At 38.1% G+C, this 26,497-nt stretch overlaps 1 protein-coding gene across 6 annotated transcripts in view; it reads left to right on the forward strand.

Annotated features, from left to right (window-relative positions):
- Positions 1–26,497, forward strand: part of kiaa1109 (KIAA1109 ortholog) — a 439,747-nt gene that overhangs the window by 185,414 nt on the left and 227,836 nt on the right. For all 6 annotated transcript variants that reach the window (XM_063046524.1, XM_063046528.1, XM_063046526.1 and 3 more), the window contains 7 exons: positions 522–650; positions 6,430–6,549; positions 11,309–11,589; positions 15,366–15,616; positions 16,157–16,412; positions 16,748–17,573; positions 22,984–23,054. In XM_063046524.1, the coding sequence (XP_062902594.1) occupies positions 522–650; positions 6,430–6,549; positions 11,309–11,589; positions 15,366–15,616; positions 16,157–16,412; positions 16,748–17,573; positions 22,984–23,054 (1,934 nt within the window). The remainder of the gene's footprint in view (positions 1–521; positions 651–6,429; positions 6,550–11,308; positions 11,590–15,365; positions 15,617–16,156; positions 16,413–16,747; positions 17,574–22,983; positions 23,055–26,497) is intronic.

A 26,497-nucleotide genomic window follows, 5' to 3' on the forward strand; every position in this document is an offset into this window, starting at 1 on the left:
ACAAGTCAATTTCTCATCATTTGGTCACAGGATCCTTTGTATGTATTTGTTTCTTTCACCCACTAAACTATGGTGTAGAACTAATCAAACTATTTTGTTACACCTAACTTCACATTCTTTCAGTTTAAAATGGCAAATTAAAAGTGGTAAATTGTTTTATTATTGTCACGTGTACCATGGTACAGTGAACATACCATCCGTACAAATCATTCCATTACAACACTATATTGTGCTAGTACACAGGAAATCTTCTGCAGGGCCATAATGAGGTAGTTTGTAAAATCACAAGTCCATCTCCTTGTACTGGGGACCTTTCGGTAGTTTTGTAGCAGCAGGACAGAAGCTGTCCTCAAGTCTGTTGCACTTTTTCAGGCTTTTACATATGGGATGAGGGAGAAGAGAGGATGTTCCGGCTGGTTGAGGTCTGATTGTGTTGGTTGCTTCCCCAAGGCAATGTGAAGTGTAAACAAGTTTATATTCGTGAACATCTACAAAGTTCATAATGTCTTTATCTCTTACAGTTAGCAACTTTACTGGAGTGGGGTCAAACATTCGTCTTTCATGTGATGTGTCAAGAATACGAATTAGAGAGGCCTAAATGTATTGTCCTTTGTCAGCATGGAGTTGATCAGCGTTTCTGTGATTTAAAGGTAATGAAATTCAAATATTACTCATCTGTGATGTGTATCCACTTGATGTGTAATGCTACATCAAGTGGATATGGGCACTTTCTAGAACGAACTAATCATTTGCTTTCCTTGTATTTTCTTGCTTCCTCCAAAACATTTTCTGAAGCACCCATCCGATTACCTTCCAAAATTCCTAATTGATACCCTTTTGGCCCTTGAGTCATCTGCTGATTCAAATGGCTTCATTTTATTAATTCACTTTAAATTCATTATGATCTTGTACACCTCCACAGAATTCCTTTCCATGTTCTTTGCTCTGACGATTTCAGTCTCTTTGTAACTGAAATCCCTCATCCCTCAAACCTCAGATCATTGGAGGAAGTCAGTTTTCCACCATTTTTGGGTCATTTTTAACATCTTTACCAAAGTGATGTGACCAGAATTTGATACGATAATCCAGCTATAGCTGAACTGGTGCAAAACCACTCTTTAAGGTTACTAAGATACCAACCACTCATGACACATCGTTTTCCACTTTCAAGCACATATACGGTAAGGTTTCTCTATTCCTTGCCAACCTTTCAGAGATGTAATGTTTCGTCAATGTTATCTCTCCTTTTCCTTTTGTCAGCACTTCCAAATTTTATGAGAATCGTACATTCAGAAATTTAAAAATCACGTCCTGCTCACTAGTAGCTGAGTAATTGAAGTAGATTGAAGAGTACCAACATCAGAAAACAATAATTTACCACTGTTCTTTGTTTTCTGCCTTTTAAGCTGTTTTCACGTTCACTCTTTAATTTCATAGTTCTCAATTTTGTTAATCAGTTTTATATAAAGGACTTTATCTAGAATGCTAAGGGATTCGCGAACTCAATATCCACTGCATTCTCTTCATATTGTTAGCTCTTACCTCAAAAAATTATATGTTAGTCAAGCACTATTTGCTTTTTTTAGCAAGTTCCTGTTGGCTGTCCTTTATCAAATCAACCTTCTCCAAGTGTCTATTAATATTTTCCTTGGTTATTACTCCCACAGCCAGGAGTAAATTCACAGGCCTCTAGTTGCTTAACATGACCTTGTATCCTTTTTATCCTTTGTTACGGTTACTGGCATATTAGACTTAAAACATTTTGGTTATGTCAACTGAATCATAATCCCAGATAGTTATTATACTTGCAGCTCTCTAATCTCTTTGATTACACTGTGATGGTTTATACACATGCATTCTAAACTTATTTTGCACCATTCTACTAGTTTTCTACTTCATTCTTTATTCCTTTTTAACACTTCTCATCTGCTGTCCCTTAATCCACTTTTTCATTACTATATTCTGGTGCCTTTCCACTTGAGATTTAAATTAAGTCCTTCCATGCATACAATAACCACGCAAACACGAGGAAATCTGCAGATGCTGGAATTTCAAGCAACACACATAAAAGTTGCTGGTGAACGCAGCAGGCCAGGCAGCATCTCTAGGAAGAGGTACAGTCGACTTTTCGGGCCGAGACCCTTCGTCAGGACTAACTGAAAGAAGAGCTAGTAAGAGACTCTTACTAGCTCTTCTTTCAGTTAGTCCTGACGAAGGGTCTCGGCCTGAAACGTTGACTATACAATAACCACATTGCTTTGATGTTGGTTGTCATTCTATTATGGTACTATGTGTCTATCCATTTCATCTTAAGTACTTTTTTCCTACCCTAGAACTGGCCCCATTTGCAATGGGTGTAATGCTCAGTTGTTGAAAGACTATGGTGGGGAGCCTGTAGTCAGTTTCTAATTTTGTGATCAATACTACTTTGAATTTGATAATGGTTCATACTTCTTCTATCAGTAGAGATATAGTAGATCTTAGTCCAAAAGTGTAGGTAATAAAGTAATAGCTTAAGTATACTCTCGCATTTCAGGTTTCAACATGCAAGAAGACTCTGGTTCATGATTGCTATTTACAAATTATTTCAATGTTATAGCTAAGAACATATAAAATAGAAACAGGACAACATGGTGAATCTCTCAAAGCTCTTGATATCTTAATGTCACTTTCCAGCCCAATCCCTATTCACCTTTCTGTGGGGATCGTGTGCGTGATATAATTACTTTTAGGTCATTATTTCTTAATAGGTTATAAATGAGGTCAGAAAAATCCTGATGCAATGCTCTGTTTTGACTCATGGTGACACCTTCAACTTTTTTCTCTTGAGAAATTGATTAATTTTGTAATGGTAATACTTTTGCACACTTACAAGAAAAAACAATGAACGTTAATTTTTACTTTATAATATATTTGATCTCTGTCTTCCATGATGTGTGATCAAAATTATTTTAAATTTTGAACCAATGACTTTAAGATATGATTCAAAGAAATTGTTCCCTTTTCTTTCCAGGACAGTTATTCCAAATCAAATTATATTGGGTGCAGAATAAGTGGATTAAGCTCTTAACTAAATTAATCACAGTCAGTATTTGATTTGATTAGCTTTGCTAATATTTGATGCCTTTTTTACCCTTGTGAGTTCTATCAGTTACAAAAAGGATTGAAATGTGATTTGACCTCAAATTACTCAATTTAACATTTCCCCTGTGTGTATTATTTTTGTCCACTAGTTATAAGAATAATGTTCTTCAAGGCTGAGGATGAAATTTTAAAAGGATAATTTGTAATTGAAATCTTCTTTAAGAGGCTGCTCATTATCTCCTACCAATTTAGTTTGCCATCACTTTAAACTACTATTAATAATGTACTGTACCTATAAATGAAAAGGTTAATTAGCAATTATTAAAAGTCTGCTGGGCACATTGAACGAAAGGTTCTAAATTGACCTGCAGTTTACTTTCAGAAATGCTTCAACGGATGTGGACCAAAATTGAATAGATTAATCAGTTTGGTCTTGTCGCTCAGCATTTTCTTGATAGTCTAAATCTTCATAGCACTCAAAAATCTGATGTTTATTGCAAATGTTATTTATTTCAATTCAAATTTTCCAGTTAATGTAAATAGGCAGAAAGATGCTAATGAAAGAACAATGTTATATCTGGACAAATTGTTTATAATTTAGAAGCATATTTATTTGTGGTTAATTATTAGAATTTTACCACTGGTTCATGAGGAATGAAAAGATAATTCATTCTTTTTCTTCTAAATGCTCTTGATATTTGTAGATATCAAGTACACGGATTCCAAAAGTTAAAAACTTTGACACGTATTTTTGGTAAAATGTTGTGTAATTGTTTTTCTGGAGGATTACCTTTTGAATCAGATTGTCTTTAGACAGTGAAAAAAATCTGTTAGGAGGGTGATTTTTTTTTTAAAGTTCCTTAGGAATAGAAAACTCAGTGAACAGTAAAGCAAAGTTACTAAGTCCTGTAATAATGCCAGTGTTACATTTAATCACTTAATACTAATTATTATTTGTTTGGGTTGGATGTCAATGGCATTCGCCAAACCAGTTATACTGGACAAATTGCAGCTGCCCTGGAGATATAATAGTTCCTTTGAATTAGGGAATTCTGGTAACTTGTTTCAGCAGTGATGGCTTATGCAAGGATGCTCATGGTCAAATGATTGCCCCCCCTTGTTTTCTTCTTGGTTATGGAGATCACAGAGCTAAGAAATACTTCTGAAGTAATCAAATTGAGTTGATATCTTACATTCTGTGGTTGGCATTTGCTGTGGCAGTGGTGGAAATCAATGTCATCATTACACATATACTGATAACTGTCATTTAAATTGAGTGTAGCAATCGTGCACCACAGGAGCACCCCTGCAACTGCCCATTCCCACCCAATGTTCCATTGAAGTGTTAATGAAGTTTGAGGATGTTGAATCAGACAGCAGGCCTTTCGAGACTGGGGCTTGGCTTGTGGGTGTGGATGTGAGATTGGTACTTGAAAGCTGCTTGGAAGACTGGAGCACTGACAGTAGAAACTGAGACTATGGCATGGGAGCTTTGATAGGTTGAGGAGCTGAGGGGAGAGAGTTGATTGGTATGTATCGTAGGAACTGATTTTAGACTTCATGAAAGGGAAACTAGAGGTCCATGAGCTAGTTCTCATCGGAGGGTCAGTAACTTTAAATTCCTGTGTGTCACTATCTCAGAGGACCTGTGCTGGACCCGTCATATAAATATAATTGCATAAAAAGCATGGCAGTGCCACTACTTCCTCAGGAGTCTGTGTAGGTTCAGCATGTCATTGAAAATCTGTGGAGGTTCAGCATGTCATTGGCAAACTTCTGTAGATATGTGGTGGGAAGTGTGCTGACTGGCTGCATTTTGGCCTGGTATGGGAATACCAGTGCCTTTGAGTGGAAAATACTACAAAAGGTAGTGGATTTGGCCAAGTACATCACAGGCAAAATCTTCCCAGCCATTGAGCACGCCTACATGAAACATTGCTCTAGGAAAGCAGCATCCATCATCAAAGATCCTCACCACTCAGGCCATGGTCTTTTCTTGCTGCTACCCTCGGGTAGAAAGTACGGGTGCCTCAGGACTTTCACCATTAGGTTCAAGAACAGTTACTACCCCCTCAACCATCAGGCTCCTAAACAAAAGAGGGTAACTCCACTCATTTAAAGGCTTGGTTATATTGTTAGTTCATGCTCGTTGTTTATTGCTATTTATTTATATTTGCATTTGCACCGTTTGTTTACAGTTACTGTTCTATTGTTTTGCTAAGTATACCACAGTAAAAGAATCTCTGGGTTGTATGTACTGACGTGTATGTACTCTGATAATAAATTTTACTGTGAATTTTCATTTTGTACTAGGATCAACCACAGTATTGTGATTAGTAAAATCAGTACTTAGAGAGGTGCATCCAGTACATAGGTGAATGACAATTTGAAACCATGCTGCTGGGGAACAGAAATTATCTATGATTTTTGACATCCTTCTGCTCCATCTAAAAGCAAAGGAGCAGCATGAAAGCTGTTATGCTATAAGTGCAGATAAGTCATAGTCATAGTCATACTTTATTGATCCCAGGGGGAAATTGGTTTTTGTTACAGTTGTACCATAAATAATAAATAGTAATAGAACCATGAATAGTTAAATAGTAATATGTACATTATGCCTGTAAATTATTTCATAAGTCCAGGACCAGCCTATTGGCTCAGGGTGTCTGACCCTCCAAGGGAGGAGTTGTAAAGTTTGATGGCCACAGGCAGGAATGACTTCCTATGACGCTCAGTGCTGCATCACGGAGGAATGAGTCTCTGGCTGAATGTACTCCTGTGCCCACCCAGTACATTATGTAGTGGATGGGAGACATTGACCAATATGTCATTCAACTTAGACAGAATGGGACTTTGCAGGTATGGGAGTTTACAGTTAGCATTTGTATATACTGATCTAATTTTCCCCAAAGCTAAGCAAGAAGCATACCGGTTCTCTCCTGTTGATCACAAAATGAGTAGTTGAGTATGGATCATGCCAAACAGCAGGATGCTTGATCAGTCCCTCCACATTAATTGAATTTACACTTGTAATCCAATGTAATGTTTATGCAAGCACTATTTCTAGATTGGGATGTTAAAACCCAGAAAATATTTTCTGTATCTTGTAGTGACTCCATTGCAAACAGAGGTGATAGTGAAAAAGAGATGTGATTTGAGAATTATACTGGTAGATTTATGAAAACATTGCTTCAAAGTGAAGATTTAAATGATTAAATGAGAGAGTTTAGGATCTGAACTGAAGAAATTATTTCTTAATTTGCTTTTTTTGCTGTAATCTATATTTGCAATATTTATTGATGTTTCAGCATGTGTTTATTTCTGTTTTCTTTTCAATATCATTAGCTAAAAAGTGTGCCTGGGCCATGTCAACAAGCTGACAATTTGAAGTACACAATGACTCGCATAGCAATTGATGGAGCAGATCTTTTTATTGTTGAACATGGTTGTGCTGGCAATTTAAAGGTAATGATTTCTATTCAGTTTGCCTCCAAGCAAAAGTGAAATATGTTGGTGGAGCTTTGAATAACTGGCACAATATTAAAATAACAAGCATGACTTGTCTTTTGCAAAACATTTAGAGTGACAAACATAGTGGGTTTTTATAGACTGATGGGAGCAATTTAAGGTAGTGATTAGAATTGTTGTGTGTTGTGTAATATAATACTTAACTACAATTTCCCAATCAGATTCTTTTATTGTAAAATTCAAAAGATTCACATTTAACAATGAAATGTTGTGCCTTATGGTGAATTTATGCAGAAGTTGAATTCCTTTTATTGCTGCATATTACAAATCAAAGACTACTGATTCACTTAAAGAGCAGCCTTGTCAGTATATAAATGATGAAAAGGAAATTATTGAATCCAGAGTTTCTAAATCCATTCACAGTTCTGTTGCAATGATGACTCATGATGTTCTTGGTTATTTTTTTTAGTTATGATCACACATATGTCATCATCTTCCATGTCTGTGTATATTTTCTTGTAATACACATGATTATGTATAATGGAATGCTGATAAATGTAGAATCAGCTAAATGTTAAATAGGTAAAAGTTAAGCTGTCTGTGGACTACAGGATAAACATATAAATCTGGCTACCAAAATTCCACCGAAAATGTATTTATCTTTGAATTGCGTGTTTCCCTTGTTCTCCCTCCTTTACCTGAGTTTTGTTAACAATCCTTCAATTTCATGAGCTTCAACTTGAGTCACATCTCTTGAGAGCTTTCCTCAAATACTTTCTGGAAGTTATGTGAACAACAGCCATTGATATGCAGTCGTCGGTTATTTTTGCAATGTTATCAAAAATTCAGTTAGATTTGATGTGTCAGAATTTTTTTTTTATAAAGTGTTCAGCCATTAGGTAATGCACAGCAGTAATTTCCAAACAACAGGTGATGAGATAACCTGTAAAGAATTTGAGAGAAGATCAAAAGATGAATTGAGGTCACAGCAGCACTCTCCCCGGAATCAGGAGTTCTTGAACCGATCTGAAAATCCTAACACTACTTCTCACTGTATTTCTTCTCTCTCAGTCTTCTACTAGTGTCATTATGCTTAATTTGTTTATTTTTGTATGTGTATAACATGTATAATTATGTTTGTCATGTTTGTAATGTACTGTGCTACTGCAAAAAGCAAATTTTCATGACATTTATAACATATGTATGTACAGTATACATGTGACAATAAATGAACATGAATACCTTATTCAAAACCATGGACAATAAGTCAACTTTTATGATGCTTTAATTATTATTATTATTTTTTTCATTTATACTGTTTTATTTACACAGTTCTTGATGTGACTCCAGCCTTGAACTAATGTTAATTTCCTCAGGATATCCAGTAGATCTCCTCTTCCTTTTACAAACATTGAAGCAAAGTAATAGGACTAGTATTTAATTATTTTTATTTGGAATTAATTTGTAATCAGCTTATATTGCTGCTGTTAATACTCTTCTACCTGGTATATTTGTAGCATGTTTTAATGTAATGCATTTCCTTATGAACCTCTCTTTCCCTCTACCTCCCTCTGTGGCTTTTAGTATCTATTTTGTCACTTTCAATTGTTCTTTGTTTTTCTAACAGTCAAGTCTGTGATAGGTTTGTGTTTTCTTGTTTTAGTGCTTTTCTATGTCACTTCTTTTGTCATTTATGACTTCTTGTCAAATCAAGCTCTTGCTCTTCAAGGTTACAGATTGCTTGTACATCATATTACAGCCGTTTTCAGTCATTTCTTTTGTTAGCTTCCTTCCGTGTTCTCACCTCATTTTATAGTTGCCAGGTTTCCCTAAATATAGAACGTTCACAACTGTTTCTCCCTTTCAAAGTCAATTATATTATGATTGTTATTAAATAAATCTTCATGCACCATTAGTTTGTTAAATAAATCTGTTAATTAACTGTTTATTGGTTTTGCATGTTTGTTGGTTCCTGGACATAGCATTGCAGGAAACTATCCTGAGTACTGTCGCATATGATGTAGTCTGCTTCTCCAATCCTGTTAAACCTATTTTGCCTCAGCTGAAAAGTGATAATAAGTGCTTCCCTCTCGGTGGGAGCAATGTATAAAAAAAGCTATTTTGAAAGTCTTTATTAGACCAATCACATTCTCCAATATTCACTCATCAATCCTTCTGAAGATTTGGGACACTTGCCTAGAGCAGCCAATACTTTATTTTAGTTTAGACTTGATAATCTGTGACCAGTGTTGTTTCCCTTCCTACACAAGAGTAAAAATTAATTGTCACTACAATTATGTTAGTGCCATTTGTTAGTGTTTAATGTTCATTTACAGGTTGTATTCATGAAATAAAATTTTTAATATTTTATATTTTTGTGTTACAATTCTATATATTTTAGGGTCAGGATGAATTCAGAATTTACTCCCTTTGGAATGTTCAATCTTTTGTGTTTATGTTTTGTGTTTATATTTTGCTGACTTGATGTAGAATTTGTGCATTATTCGTGAATTAGAAATGTGGAGCTGTAGGAGCATAGAGCTGTTTGGAGTGAGGAAAAGAAAGCAGATGGGAAAGGATTATGCTCTGAAGGAGAAAAATTGGAAGACAGGAGAGTAGAAGGAGCATGAGGAATGAAGAGAGATGAATAGGTGATTAAAATGGGAGAAGGTGGAATGAAAAGGAAAGTTAAAGAGAAAAAATGACGCTAAGATAGGTTAGTTTTCAAATAATATAGCATTGAACAGTAGAGATATCTACAGGTAAAATGATGTTCAGTACAGGAGTAACATTCTCAAGACCATGCTGAAGGCCTGGGGACATATCTTTCCCAATGGCTGTAGATTCTTTAGTCTGCCAAACCCAGCTTTGTAAATCTAGTCAGAGGAGTATGATATTGTATAAAGTTAAGCTGGTGGCTTAAGCTAATTTTCAGGTTGGACTTAAAAGTGTTCAGAGGTTCATAGCAAGTTCTGATATTACTGCAAATGAGATTTTGTACTGTGATCTTGCAATTTCCATTAAAAGTGCCCAGGATTATTTTTCATTTTTTCCGTGGTGACCACAGAGAACATATAATTGCAAGAAAAAAATTGTGAACCCTTTGCAGTTACCTGGTTTTCTGTATTAATTACTCATAAAATGTGGTCTGGTCTTCATCTAAGTCATAATAATAGTCATAAACACAATCTGTCTAAACTAATAATACACAAACAATTGTACTTCTTGTCAATACGGAATACACCATTTAAACAATTACTAGTTTCAAAAAAGTATGTGAACCTCTAGGGTAATGCCTTCTACAAAAGCTATTTGGAGTCAGGTGTTCCAATCAATGAGATGAGATCGGAGCTGTGGGATATAGAGGTGCCTTGCCCTATAAAAAAGACATACAAAGTCAGGTGACTGACAGAGCCTGCTCTTCTCAAGAAAGATCTGTTTATGAGCGTCATGCCTTAATCAAAACAACTTTTAGAGGACTTTAGAAGAAGAATTGTAGAGATGCATGAAAGTGGAAAAGGCTACAAAGGCATTTCTAAAGACCTGAGTGTTCATCAATCCACAGCAAAAGACATTGAGTACTGTTGCTAATCTCCCGAGGGGTGGGTGTCCTGCAAAGGTGAAAACAAATCCAAGGGTAACAGCAAAAGATCTGTTAAAATCTAGAACTTGCTAAAGTATCTGACATGTGTCGACTAAGAAAAATATTGAACAAGAATGGTGTTTATTGAAGAACACCACGGAGGAAACCACTGCTGCATGCCTGAAGTTTGCAAAAGACCACGTGGATGTTTCACAATGCTTCTGGGACAATGCTGTATGGGTAGATGAGACAAAAGTTGAATGTTTTGGCCAAAATGAACACCGCTATGTTTGGAGGAAAAAGTGCACTGCACACCAACACTAAACCCTCATCCTAACTGTGAAGCATGGTGGATGGAGCATTGTGGTTTGGGGCTGTTTTGATGCTTCAAGGCCTGGACAGCTTGCAGTCATTGAGGGAACAATGAATTCAAAATTGTAGCAGGACATTTTGCAGAAGGATGTCAGGGTAGCAGTCCATCGCCTGAAGCTTGATGGATGTTGGATGATGCAACAAGACAATGACCTGAAATACAAGAGTAAATCAACAGCAGATGGTTTAAAAAGAAGAAAATTTGGCCAAGTCAGAGTCCAGACCGTAACCCAATTAAGATGCTGTGGCATGACCTGATGAGGGCTGTTCATGCAAGGTCTCTCAGAAATATTGGTGAATTGAAACAGTTTTGTCTGGAGGAACGGTCTAAAATTCCTCCTTGCCATTGTTCAAGTCTAATCAGCAGCTACAGGAAACATTTGGTGGAGGTTATTGCTGCTAAAAGAAGTTCTACCAATTATTAAATACAAGGGTTTACATACTTTTTCCAGCATGGACTATGAATGATAAAGCAATATGTTCATTATAGACATAAAAAGTACAAATGTTTGTGTGTTGTTAGTTTAAGCAGATTGTATTTGTATGTTATTGTGACTTGAATGAAGATCAGACCACATTTTATAAGTAATTAATGCAGAAAACCAGGTAATTGTAAAGAGTTCGCAAACTTTTTCTTGCAACTGTACATGATAAAATGCTAGCTTTTAAACATCCATAAACAATACTTGTTTATATGTGACCCACCTATAGAAAAGTAAAGGCTTTTTCATTCTAATTTAATGTTACTACATAACATGGTACTTGCCCAGATGCTATTAACTTCTAACTCTTGTATTCTAGATAGGTGCGATTCGCATTGCTACTTGTAATCTTCATAACCAAGCAGTTGGAGAAGGTGTAAGTGCTGTCATGCAAGATGTTCAGTTGAAGCAATATATTGAACAATTGGAAAACAGTAGGCTTGGAGTTCAATCCACAGTACTCCGTCGATCATATTGGCTGGAAGCTGGTTCAGTAAATTTTGGATTAATCACTGCAGATGTAGCTTTGGCTGCAGATCATCCTGCAAAGCATGAAGTGCAGAGGCAATTTTTGGAAACACATGATAACAGAACTAAAAGGTACTATACAATTATATTTGCATGTAGAAGATGTGATTTTCAGCTCCCAGTTTGGAAAAGATGATCACAATTTATGTCTGAATCAAATGCCCATTGTTGCAGTTTTTCTAACTGATATTTCAACTTTAGGAATTAGTGATGTCAGTTGACATAATATCTTGCAATGAGCAGTGACAGAATAATTACTTTAATTGTTTTATATATAATTAGTGATACTGCACTGTAACATGCCCTTTCAGTCCATTGAGCTTGTGTTGCCTAATTACACCTATGTGACCAATTAATCTACTAAACCTTAAGGTTTTGGAATGTGGGAGGAGACCGGAGCGTCCGGAGGAAACCCATGCGGTCGTGGGGAGACCGTACATACTCCTTACGAACAGTGACAGGGAATGAACCTGGATTATTGGCACTGTAATAGTGTTGTGCTAACCACTACATTACCATGTTGCCCCATTAGGAAGAATGCAATTTAAAAAAGCCATGTTAGAATAGGTAGGGTCTGTGTCTTATGATACTACTCTTTCTGTAAGTGTTTTAATTTGATTTCTAATTGGTAAAATGTGTATATCGACTTCTAGAGACTTAATATTAATTTAATGTGAGAAAACAAAATAATTCTCTTTGTCCTCGTGAGAAAAGTAAAAAGCAAAATGTGATTTTCTTACTATGAGTTTATGTTTGAGAGATATCCTATCCTATTTCCAAAAATGACTTTAGAAAGCATTGAACGTGGCGGGACCATAGAAACTATAAGTGACTGATGTCAATTTTGAGATAAACTACCCAAACCCTTGTTAGGAATGTTGCATTGACTGTATAGAAGTGGGAGGTTGAAGGAATAAACCCAGCTTAGAGTAAAAGACTGCAGTTTAGCTTGGATTAATTACCACCTGAAATGCTATATACGTAGTTAGGTTGTATTAGCATGATGTAGTCACCAAGTGAATAATACGCATTCTGACTGGAGTACAGTATTGAAAGTGAAGTTCATTTGATAATCTTGTCAAAACATTTCATTGTGTTAGCAGCAGATTAACAATTTAAAATAATATTGTAGGATAATAGAGACTACTGACAGACAGAAAAGCACAATTTTGAGTGTGCCTATATAGCTGTGAAAGTATGGGATCATAAAATAGTGTGCCATGCTGGTGTGATAATTGTAATTGTGAAATAAATTGGAATAAATGTTTGCTATGTTACCTAGTTACATGACTGTAAATCTATCTGCTAGTATGTTTATGAGCCTATAGGTCAGATTGGTGCCAATTTAACCTGTGTATCACAGTTCTGGTGCCTAACACAAGTTCTGGTTATCCGACCACTGATGCCAGGAAGACAATCTCTGAAGAGGCTTAACAATGGCCGGATTTACCTGTCTTGTAAAGACACTGCTCAGAAGAAGGCAATGGCAAACCACCTCTGTAGAAAACTTCGCCCGGAACAGTCATAGACATAAGATCATGATTGCCCGTGTTACACGGCATGGTACATAATGATGATAATCATAGATAAGGCACTGTTATTCACTGTGTTTGTGTATTTCCAAAATAAAATTCTGTGAAGATGGCATTGGCGAGACACAGTGACGCTTTGCAGGCGACAAACAAAGTTACTAACAATTCTGCTAAATATATATTTTTGGGACTATGATCACTGCAACCTGCATCCTATAATTTCCCATTGGGAGGTGTGTTTTTAAACTATCTGTGTAACCATGCATTTTTGTGGTATCCTGGAATATTCAGTGACCTGGACTCTTGTGAATGCAGGTATGGCTGTGGCGACCATCACTGGAAAGGACTTGGGGTCAGACTAAAGCGGTGGGACCTGGGCCAAGGAGTGGATAATGAACTGATGTTTGGCTGATTTAAGCACTGAGCCAGATTAAAAGGTTTAAGGCATCAAGGACAAGGGTGTGGACGAACTGGTGTTCAGCTCACTACTCCAGGAAGCTTTACTTAACTCAGCGCTGAACTGACTCTGCAGCAGCAATCGACACTTACTTCAGAACTGAATCTGGCTGTGTGGCTTGCAGCCACCAGGCTCCAGGATTGGCTGCAGCATTGAACTGGCTTAACTGCGGACTTACTTTCAGGGACTCCGCGGTTCATGTTCTGTGAATTGTTTGCTTTTTTTCTTTTTTTCTTTTTCACACATTGGATGCATGACTATATTTATGGTATGGCATTTTTCGTGAACTCTGCCTAAACTAATAACACACAAACGACTGTTCTTCTCATCAATACTGAGTACACTATTTAAACAATCACTGTCTAGCTTCAAAAAGTAAGGTGAACCTCCAGTGTAAAGCCTTCTACAAAAGCTGTTTGGAGTCAGGTGTTCCTATCAATAAGATGAGATTAGAGGTGTGGCTTGTGGAGATGTCCTGCCCCATAAAAAAAGACTTATAAAGTTAGGCTACTGACAGAGTTTGCTGTTCTCAAGAAAGATCTGTTTATGTGCACCATGCCTCGATCAGAACAACTTTCAGAGAACTTTAGAAGAAGAATTGTAGAGATGCATGAAGCTGGAAAAGGCTACAAAAACATTTCTAAAGTCCTAAGTAAGAGAAATTGTCTACAAATGAAGGAAATTCAAAGCTGTCGCTACTCTCCCTAGGAGTGGGCATCCTGCAAAGATCGCACCAGGAGCAGAATGTGCTTTGCTGAAGGAGGTGAAAAAGAACCCAAGGGTAACAGCAAAATACCTGCAGGAATCACTAGAACTTGCTAAAGTCTCTGTTCATGTTTCCACGATAACAAAAACATTGAACAAGTATGGTGTTCGTGGAAGAACACCATGGGGGAAACCAGTGCTCTCAGAAAAAAAAAATTGCTGCATGTCTCAAGTTTGCAAACAAGCACCTGGATATTCCACAACACTTCTGGGACAATGTTTGGTGGACAGATGAGACAAAAGTTGAACTTTTGGCAGAAATTCACACTGCTATGTTTGGATGAAAAAGGGCACTGCACACTAACAGCACAACCTCATCCCAACTGTGAAGTCTGGTGAAAGGAGCATCATGGTTTTGGCCGGCTTTGCTGCCTCAGAGCTTGGACAGCCTGCAGTCATTGAGGGAACAATGAAATCAAAATTGTTTCAAGACATTTGACAGGAAAATGTCAGGGTTGCAATCCATCATCTGAAGCTTAACAGAAGTTGGAAGATGCAACAAGACAATGATCTGTAACACAAGAGTAAATCTACAGAGTAAATGGTTTTAAAAAAAAAAGAAAATTTGTTTTTGAATGGGCAAGTCAGAGCCCAGACCTTAACCTAGTTGAGGTGTTGTGGCATGACCTAAAGTGGGCTGTTCCTACAAGGATGAACTAAAACATTTTTGACTGGAGGAGTGGTCTAAAATTCCTCCTGGCCGTTGTGCAAGTTGGATCAGCAGCTACAGGAAACGTTTTGTGGAGGTTATTGCTGCAAAGGAGGTTCTAGCAATTATTAAATATAAAGGTTTACATACTTTCTCCAGCATGGACTGTGAATGATTAAATAATGTGTTCAATAAAGACATGAAAAGGACAATGTTTTATCTGTTATTAGCTTAGGCAGATTGTGTTTGTCTATTATTGTGCCTTGGATGAAGATCAGACCACATGTTATGAGTTATTAATGCAGAAAACTAGGTATTTGCAAAGGCTCACAAACTTTTTCTTGCAACTGTATATTGAAGTTGGCAGCTATTCTGCTTCAAAGTGAACTTCTAGTGATTTGTTATTGTTAGGTTTCTTTGACATTATACAATTTTTTTCTTGTAGGTTGTGGTTTCTGTGGCCAGATGATGATGTTAAGAATAAACGAAGTAAGAATAAGTGTGGCTGCCTTGGAGGTTGCAAGTTCTATGCAGGCATATGTTCAGCACTTGATTTCTTTAAACTGGATGAAATGACTCCCTCTACAAGTTCTGCCTACTCTGCCATAAACACGGAATTAGAGATGTTCTATGGTCAGTCACTGTTGCAGCCAAATGAATGGATAATATCAAAGGATACTTCAAAAACCGCAGATGGTAATGTCTTGTATATATACTTCAAATATTTCTTGTGATTTACAAGAACATCCACCTGAAATTTCTGTCTCAATTAGTCTGAGGGTTTGAAGGAAAACAATTGTAGTAAAATGTGAGACCATAAGACATAGGAGCAGAATTAGGCCATTCAGCCCATCAAGTCTACTCCACCTCATGACTGATCCCAGATCCCGCTCAACCCCATACATTTGCCTTCTCGCCACATCTTTTGATGCCCTAACCGATCAGGAAATGATCAACACCCGCCTTAAATATACACATGGATTTGGCCTCCAGCACAGTCTGTGGCAGAGCTTTCCACAGATTTACTACTCTGACTAAAAGAATTCTTCCTTACCTCTGTTCTAAAGGGTAGCCCCTCAATTTTGAGGCTGTGCCCTCTCGTTCTAGAGGCAGCATAATGGGTTTACAACTATTTGTAGTTGCATTTTGCCACATCTTATGATTCAAAATTCATATATCTAACAAAGAGTATTGGAAATCATTTATATTAATGATGCTTGTGTTTTTGTTATTTAGGTAAGACAAATGGGGTAAAAAGAAAAGAGTGGGATTGCAGATCGTTAGGAACTGATTCAGAGAGAAAGAACCAGCATAATAACTTGCAGGTGCCTTTACGATCGCATAGTTCAACATCCTCGTCGGAAGAAAACAGTAGTTCTACTGCTGCACTCCCTCTGTTGGCAAGTGAAAAAAACAGTCCTTCCTCGAATGCTGATGACAATGTTATACAGATGCATATTCCTGTTTTAAGCACAGAGGAAACAATTGGAAAGTAAGAAAATTTATTACATTGATTTTTTTTCAATGCAGAACAATTTTACCTTGTGCATCATTTCATTATATGATGGGTAATTGAGTGCTAGTGTAGTAAATCCTGGTAAGGCAAGCTACTGATTATAGCAGGTTGCAGATATGTCACCTTGGGCTTAAGATTCTTGGGTGTTTGACAGAAAAGAAAATTTAAAGCACTGTGGCTGTGCTGCATTTGTTTTATTGCTTGGGTTACTTGTTTGTATTTATTGTCTGGAAAATTGATAAAAAGAGACAAGGAATGAATGTTTATGCTTTCTTCTAAAGAAAGGTCACAATTGTGTGTCTTTTTTTTAGTGGTCCAGCAGATGTTTCAGGAAGCACTCCTGTTTCTCCCAATGTTCAAGATAAATCTTTCGCCCAATCTCCTTTGAAACGGCAGGCCTCTGTTTCTTCTACACGACTTGGAAGTACCAAGAGTTTGTCAGCAGCCATTTTTGGTGAGCGGCAGCCTGCAACGATGGGTGTACAATTCACCAGCGAAGTGTCTCGGAGTGATGAAAACGTTTTGGATTCTCCTCGTCAGAGGAGGAGCTTTGGATCCTTCCCCTTTACTCCTTCAGCGGATTCTCACACCTTTCATCAGTATCGATCAGTTGAGTCAAGTATATCTGTCGCTGACAGCGAGGCATACTACTCCGCTGCTGAAGACTTTGATCCAGTCAGTAGTGATGAAGGTCCAGGAACCTATCCCGGAAGAAAGAAGAGACGCCGTGCCCAAGCAGTAGACTACAGCAGGAGCACAATTTATCACAGTGTGGAGGGACCACTAACTACTTCTGTTAATGGAGATAACCAGGAACCCAAAAACTACTCCATAAAAACTCATGCCTCTCAGGCATCTTTTGTTTCTGCTCTTGAAGGGGAAGAAGAGATAACTGACCATATTTATACTGTTGAAGGTGACAAGTCTGTAGATAACAGACAGCAAACACATCAGCAGATTGTAATGGCTTCTTACTTAAATTACCTTACACAGTTACAGGTCTCCAACTGGTCAGTAAAACAACCAACAAACAAGAGAACATCAAAATCTTCTCTGCATCGCCCTCTTGATCTTGATACCCCAACCAGTGAGGAGAGCTCCTCTTCATTTGATCAGCTTTCTGTTCCCTTTTTTAAGGTTGGTGATATTTTCTGTGTCAATAATAGGTATTCTTTCTTATTAGTTATACGTAGGGTGGTTATTATCCATTGGGAAATTTGTCTTTTGATAAATTGAAAGCAAAGCTGAGATGATCAACCAAAGTGACATTTATAAAATTGCTTGAACAGAATTTAAACTTAAGTCTTTACAAAGATGAAATCTGTTAAAATGCTGCAGTGCTGTTTTAGGATAAATGAAGGGGAAGAGTTAAGGGTGGATTGCAGAATATGGACCTAGATAGCTGAAAGCTCTGCTGCCAAAGATGGGAAGAGGTATTAGGATTGCTAGAGAGGTCTGATTTGAAGGAATGGGTAGTTGTTGGAATGAGTATATTGTGCTGTTTACAGAAATAAGGTGGATAGTGTTATAAAAGATATTAAACAAGAGAATGAGAACTATAATTTTGAAGCCACAATTCTTAAATTACAGCAATGACTGCATCTTTGAAACACTTAATTCTTTGTAAAGCACTTTGGAATTAGAACCATAGAAACATAGAAACTACAGCACAGAAACAGGCCCTTTGGCCCTTCTTGGCTGTGCCGAACCATTTTCTGCCTAGTCCCACTGACCTGCACACGGACCATATCCCTCCATACACCTCCCATTCATGTATCTGTCCAACTTATTCTTAAATGTTAAAAAAGAACCCGCATTTACCACCTCGTCTGGCAGCTCATTCCATACTCCCACCACTCTCTGTGTGAAGAAGCCCCCCCTAATGTTCCCTTTAAACTTTTCCCCCCTCACCCTTAACCCATGTCCTCTGGTTTTTTTCTCCCCTTGCCTCAGTGGAAAAAGCCTGCTTGCATTCACTCTATCTATACCCATCATAACTTTATATACCTCTATCAAATCTCCCCTCATTCTTCTACGCTCCAGGGAATAAAGTCCTAACCTATTCAACCTTTTCTGTAACTGAGTTTCTCAAGTCCCGGCAATATCCTTGTAAACCTTCTCTGCACTCTTCCTACCTTATTTATATCCTTCCTGTAATTTGGTGACCAAAACTGAACACAATACTCCAGATTCGGCCTCACCAATGCCTTATACAACCTCATCATAACATTCCAGCTCTTATACTCAATACTTCGATTAATAAAGGCCAATGTACCAAAAGCTCTCTTTACGACCTTATCTACCTGTGACGACACTTTTAGGGAATTTTGTATCTGTATTCCCAGATCCCTCTGTTCCACTGCACTCCTCAGTGCCTTACCATTAATCCTGTATGTTCTACGTTGGTTTGTCCTTCCAACGTGCAATACCTCACACTTGTCAGTATTAAACTCCATCTGCCATTTTTCAGCCCATTTTTCCAGCTGGTCCAAGTCCCTCTGCAGGCTCTGAAAACCTTCCTCACTGTCCACTACACCTCCAATCTTTGTATCATCAGCAAACTTGCTGATCCAATTTACCACATAATCATCCAGATCATTGATATAGATGACAAATAACAATGGACCCAGCGCTGATCCCTGTGGCACACCGCTAGTCACAGGCCTCCACTCAGAGAAGCAATCCTCTACCCCCACTCTCTGGCTTCTTCCATCGAGCCAATGTCTGATCCAATTTACCACCTCTCCATGTATACCTAGCGACTGAATTTTCCTAACTAACCTCCCATGCGGGACCTTGTCAAAGGCCTTACTGATGTCCACGTAGACAATATCCACTGCCTTCCCTTCATCCACTTTCCTGGTAACCTCCTCGAAAAACTCCAACAGATTGGTCAAACATGACCTACCACGCACAAAGCCATGTTGACTCTCCCTAATAAGCCCCTGTCTATCCAAATGCTTGTAGATTCTGTCTCTTAGTACTCCCTCCAATAACTTACCTACTACTGACGTTAAACTCACCGGCCTATAATTTCCCGGATTACTTTTCGATCCTTTTTTAAACAACGGAACAACATGAGCCGCTCTCCAATCCTCCGGCACTTCACCCGTAGACAGCGACATTTTAAATATTTCTGCCAGGGCCCCCGCAATTTCAACACTAGTCTCCTTCAAGGTCCGAGGGAACACTCTGTCAGGTCCTGGGGATTTATCCACTTTAATTTTCCTCAAGACAGCAAGCACCTCCTCCTTTTCAATCTGTACAGTTTCCATGGTCTCACTACTTGATTCCCTCAATTCCATGGATTTCATGCCAGCTTCCTTAGTAAATACAGACGCAAAAAACCTATTTAAGATCTCCCCCATTTCCTTTGGTTCCGCACAAAGCCAACCACTCTGATCTTCAAGAGGACCAATTTTATCCCTTACAATCCTTTTGCTCTTAATATACTTGTAAAAGCTCTTCGGATTATCCTTCACTTTGATTACCAAGGCAACCTCATGTCTTCTTTTAGCCCTCCTGATTTCTTTCTTAAGTATTTTCTTGCACTTCTTATACTCCTCAAGCACCTGATTTACCCCCTGTTTCCTATACATTTCATACAACTCCCTCTTCTTCTCTATCAGAGTTGCAATATCCCTTGAGAACCAAGGTTCCTTATTCCTATTCAATTTGCCTTTAATCCTGACAGGAGCATACAAACTCTGCACTCTCAAAATTTCCCCTTTGAAGGCTTCCCACCTACCAATCACATCTTTGCCAGAGAACAACCTGTCCCAATCCACGCTTTTTAGATCCTTTCTCATTTCTTCAAATTTGGCCTTCTTCCAGTTCAGAACCTCAACCCTAGGACCAGATCTATCCTTGTCCATGATCAAATTGAAACTAATGGTGTTATCTACACAGACTTCTGTCACTTGCCCTAATTCATTACCTAACAGGAGATCCAATATTGCATCCCCTGTAGTTGGTCCCTTTATATATTGATTTAGAAAACTTTCCTGAACACATTTTACAAACTCTAAACCATCTAGACCCCTAACAGTATGGGAGTCCCAATCAATGTATGGAAAATTATAATCCCCTACCACCACAACTTTATGTTTCCTGCAGTTGCCTGCTATCTCTCTGCAGATTTGCTCTTCCAATTCTCGTTGACTATTGGGTGGTCTGTAATACAATCCCACTAATGTGGCCATACCTTTCCTGTTTCTCAGCTCCACCCATAAGGACTCAGTAGACAAGCCCTCTAATCTGTCCTGCCTGAGCACTGCTTTAATATTTTCCCTAACAAGCAATGTCACTCCCCCACCTTTCATTCCTCTGCCTCGATCACATCTGAAATATCGGAACCCTGGAATATTAAGCTGCCAGTCCTGCCCCTCCTGTAGCCAAGTTTCACTAATTGCTACAACATCATAATTCCACGTGTCAATCCACGCCCTCAACTCATCCGCCTTCCCCGCAATACTCCTAGCATTGAAATTCTGAGCCTCCTGCATCTTTTTCTTCTAAAGTTAATTCCAGTGCTCCTATCTAGCTCTTCAAATTTTAACCCAGTTTTTTTTATTAACTGTTTCAGAAGTAATGTTCATAAAAGACTCATTAAAGTTTGACTTTTGTGGTGATCATCCATGTCACTGATTCACCAATTAGTTATTTCTATTCTTTTCTTCAAAAACTATTCTGTCTCAGTTAAATAATCACATACCTCCTTGTATCATTCTCATGTGTCTTCTTAATGTTACTAGTGTTCTTATGTGTTTGGCATCATAATTTGACCCATTGTATCTTGCATTTTAAAATATTCACCATTCTATAAATCACGTGCTCCTTTATGTCGCATACTCAGGCTGGCCTGGTTTAGCATGATTTTTAAAGACATTAAAACTACCCCAATTTCTCTTTGTCTCTCCAAGTTGTATTTAAGCACTTATATTTATATTTATTCTTGAGCTAGTAATAACTCAGCTCCTCATCTGAGGGAGATTAACTTCCTTTCATGGAAGTCTGTTTCATACATTAGTATCTGGCATTCTCAGTTTTCTGTGCAATTATGAAAATTATCAATGAAATGTTCAGGTATAGGCCAATGGGTGGTAAGTAACATGCCATGTGTGTGCTTGGCATTGACCATCTGCAGGAGCAAGTCTAACTTGACATTTGATGGTATATTCATGAATATACCATCCAAGTTTCTCCAATTTTCAATATCTTGATAACACTATTGATCATAAATAGTGGGACTAACTGCTTAAAATATGTGGTTGCATTAACAGATTAGAGGGTGGGTATTCTGTGGTGAGAAACTTACCATTTGTCTCCCTCAATTTTCCAAGGCACAATTCAGGAGGGCAATGGAATACCATCTGATATCTGCAAGATAGTGGCTTGATTAGCAACCCATTTACTCATTCCTAGTCTGGTGCATAGAGAGTACAGTCTATATTATCCACAAAAAGCAGCTAACCAAGTCATCTTTAATAGCTCTTAACCTTTATCACCAAGAAAGGCAAGATAGAACATCATAGAAGAAGAAGAAAGCAACTAACTCCAAGTGGTGTCATCGGGACATTGTCATGACGGCATTTTTTTTTAGCAGGCTTTCTTACTTTTACGAGGCCGAGTTTGCTAGCTCGATGCTCAACCCAGCATGGATGGAAAGTAGGCAAGGGAGCCGACTAGATTTGAACTCGGGAGCCTTCGCTATGCTACTATGCCACCAGCCGGCCATAGAACATCATAACTTACAAGTTTTTCTTTAAGTTGCACAGTACCTTAATGTGAAGTATTGCTGCTACTTGTTTATAGCTGGGGCAAAACTGTGAAATTCCCAATGCTACGTCAGTAATACAAAACGGTGGCAACTGTCATTGAGGACCGTCATCACCCAGGAATGCCCTCTCCTGATCGCTACCATTAGCGAGGAGGAACAGGAGCTTGAAGACACACACTCAACATTTCAGGAACAGCTTCTTTCCAGCTACCATCAGATTTCTGAATAGACAATGAACCTGTCCACACTACCTCACGACTACTTCCTTTCTTTTACTTTCTTTTTGCACTGCTTGTTTAATTTATTATATATAGATATTTATTATTGTAATTTATAGTGCTTATTATTATGTATTGCAATGTAATGCTGCTGAAGAACAACAAATTTCATGACATATTCCAATGACATTAAAACTAATCCTGATTATGAGTGACAGATATTGTGCAATTGTAGCCATGGAATCTAGTTACTCTGGTTAAAAATATATATTTGAAATTCAAGATGTTTCTTTTTCTTCTATAATTTGACTTTTCAACTTCTATCTTTTTTTGTTGCTTTCTCTGTGCAACTAATGTGGCAGGGCAAAAGTTTTCGCTAAACTAGATGAGAAGTAGTTTGTGGAATGTTTGACTCAAGGCATTTCTGGGTTAATTATGCAGTTACTGGGGATAGCCACAAAAATTTGAAAAATCATTGATGTCCATATTTTATTGAGTAGCAATTTATGTTTCCCGATGAAGATCAATTTCTATGTTAATTTGTTTCCAGGTTATTAAACAAGGTCTGACAGCAAGTGCATTACTTGATAGAGGTGCTCAACTAATGGGATCTAATGAAAGGTACTGTTTTTTTACTATTGACTGCCAGAACTTTGTTTTAAATCGTATTTGGAAAATAAGGCACATTTTTCTGCAGCAGCATTTGAAAGTTTTTGATTGTTTTACGTTACAAGCCTTAAAGAAACCATATCCCAATTTTTGAAAGATGGTATTATTATGAAATTTTTTATATAAAATCATAATGCCCTTGAGTCTTAAGCCATGTCTGTATGGTTACCAGTTACTTATATTTGCCATGACTTGTGGCTTTGAAAGTTTTCATGTTCTATTTTGATAGTCACAATCAAATTTGTTTCCAGCATCATACTAATAGCAAATTCCAGATTTTGACTACTCTCTGAAAAAGTTGTTGCTTGTATCATTCGTCATTCTTTTAGAACTCATTTTGCCTTTCGGTTTTCATCCTTTCCACTAGTGGGAACATCTGTCCATTAACTAACCCTTCCAGGGTTTCGCTTCTATCACCACTCAATTTTCTCTGCCGCTGGCAGAACAATCGTAGCCCTCTTGTCTATCTATATAATGAACTTCCTCAAACTGGGAATGATCTATTATATTCTTCTGGTTTTTCAATTCTCCTTAAGTTCTAACACCTCCCTTAATATTCATCACTGCAAATTTTGAATTGGAGCCCTATACATCTTTGTTCAAATTTCAAAATAAATGTATTATCAAAGTACATGTATGTCACCAAGTACAATCCTGAGATTCATTTTCTAATGGGCAATCACAGTAAATACAAAAGACACAATAAAATCAATGGAAGACTGCACCCAACAGGATGGGCAAAGAACAACAAACTGTGCCAATACAGAAAGAAAGAGAAAATAATAAATAAGCAATGAAAGAGTCCTTGAAAATGAGTCCATAGGTTGTGGGGACAATTTAAAGTAAATTTATTGTCAAAGTATGTACAGTGCCTATAAAAAGTATTCACCCTTCTGAAGGTTTTCATGTTTTATTATTTACATTCAATCATGGGTGATTTAATTTGACGTTTTTTTGACACTGGAAAGAAAAGGTACGTCACATCCGGAGATTCTCCGGTTAGCGGACGATTTCCCTCCACGCCTCTCTGACACGGGGAATCGCGTACGAGACAAGTTACAGCAGTGGTTTGCCATTGCCTTCTGCCGGGTGAGTTTCCAAAGAGATCACCAGCTCGTATCCCAGCACAGATGGAAAGTATGCAGGCTAGATTCAAACTTGGGACCTTTCGTCCTGAAGTCCGGCACTGATGCCACTACGCCACCAGCCGGATCTTTTGACACTGATCAACAGAAAAAAGACTTTCATGTTAAGGTGAAAATAGATAAATTAATTATAAATATAAAACACAAAATAATTGATTGCATAAGTATTCACCCCCTTCAAGTCAGTATTTAGTAGATGCATCTTTGGCAGCAATTATAGCCTTGAGTCTGTGTAGATAGGTCTCTATCAGCTTTGCCCATCTGGACACTGCAATTTTTCCCTATTCTTTACAAAATTACTCGGGTTCTATCAGATTGCATGGTGATTGTGAGTAAACAACTCATTTCAACTCCAGCTACAAATTCTCAATTAGATTGAGGTCTGAAATCTGACTTGGCCATTCCAAGAGATGAACTTTTTTTAAAGCCATTCTTGTGTAGCTTTGGCTTTAATCTTGGGGCCATTGTCTTGCTGGAAAACAAATCTTCTCCCTAGTCGTAGTTCTCTCGCAGACTGAATCAGGTTTTCCTCCTGGATTGCCCTGTATTTTGCTGCATTCATTTTACCTTCTACCTTCACGAGCCTTTCAGGGTCTGCTGCAGTGAAGCATCACCATGCTTCACAGTAGAGATGGTGTGTTTTTGATAAAGTGTGGTGTTTGGATTATGCCAAATACAGGGTTTCTCCCACTATCCGAAAGTAGAGCGTTCCTATGAAATGGTTCGTAAGCCGGAATGTCGTAAAGTGAATAAGCAATTACCATTTATTAATATGGAAAAAATTTTTGAGCATTCCCAAACCCAAAAAATAACCTACAAAATCATGCCAAATAACACATAAAACCTAAAATAACAGTAACATATAGTAAAAGCAGGAATGATATGATAAATACACAGCCTATATAAAGTAGAAATACTTTTCTGCAGCACTGTCTAGTGCAGCGAAAATCTTGTGGAAGCACTCTCGGCAGAAGTGCTCACGGCAGAAACACGGTGCAAGTGCTCTGGGCAGAAACACTCTCTCCAGTAACCTTAAAGCTGTGAAGCTGCCAAATCATACCAAATAACACATAAAAATACACAGCCTATATAAAGTAGAAATAACGCCTGTACAGTGTAGTTTCACTTACCGGAATCGGGAAGACTCCAATAATTTGCAGTTTCGTCACAGTTAAGCACTTGCTTATATGAATAACCATCTGATGCAATCGGCAATCACCTCTGATCTGGGCCGACATTTACGTGCCGGGCGGCACCTAATTAATTATCTTGATTATTTCGGCTTTTTTTCTTAAAGATACCCTGGGTGCGTCCCGAATACCGCTGCACCCCTGCATTCTGTGCAGCAATGTATCGGTCCGCGGCCCGGAGGTTGGGGACCACTGCTTAAACTATGAAGTTGCCCTCGCCTCAGAAACTGATCAAACCTCCCATGACTATCTTTAAATTCCACTTTCGTAACACTTTCATCACCATCGTCCAGTGCTTTCTGTTTCAGCTTATTAAAAGCGGAGGGAACGTCGACTCAGACCATGAGAGGCCTGCGTCGGGCATTTTCATGCCTTACAAGGCGCAGATTGGAAGTCTGTGTGGGGCGCCACTCCTCGCACAGACTAGAGCAATGTGTGATTAAATGCCTTGCTTAAGGGCACAAACATGCTACCACTGCTGAGATGTGAACTAGCGACCTTGAGGTCACTAGACGAATGCCTTAACCACTTGGCCACGTGCCCAACAGTCTTATTAAAAAGACTGACTGATTTCTCCTTAAGTATAAGAAAACTTAACGGAACACCACACTTTGTACACCCATCAATCCACTCAAGCAATAGACTTTCCATTTTATCCATTATTGGATGCCGACTAAGAGAGACCACTTTGCTACGAGCAGAACCAACACTAACATGGCAGCTTTCAAAATTTTTTCTCTCTGTGTATAAATAGTGCGAATGGTGGACGCGGGCAAGTTCAACGCGCGGACAATGTCCTTACTTTGTTCACCACGATCGAAATGCTTAATTATGTCTAGTTTTATGTTAAGTGTAACACCCTTATGAGCTCTTTTAGGCTTTTCTGATAACTTAGAACTCATCTTGCTAACAGATGCACAAAATAAATCACGTGTTTAAGCAATAGCGGCTAGAATGCAGTTCCGGGGGAGGAGCTTGGCTGTTCGGGTGCGCGCTGCCTTTTTTCGTAACAGTGAAAATACCTTCTGTTAGCGAAAACAGGTAACTAATGTAGGTAACA

The sequence above is a fragment of the Mobula hypostoma genome, chromosome 4 (genome assembly GCF_963921235.1).
Source record: "Mobula hypostoma chromosome 4, sMobHyp1.1, whole genome shotgun sequence".
NCBI classification, from domain to species: Eukaryota; Metazoa; Chordata; class Chondrichthyes; order Myliobatiformes; family Myliobatidae; genus Mobula; species Mobula hypostoma.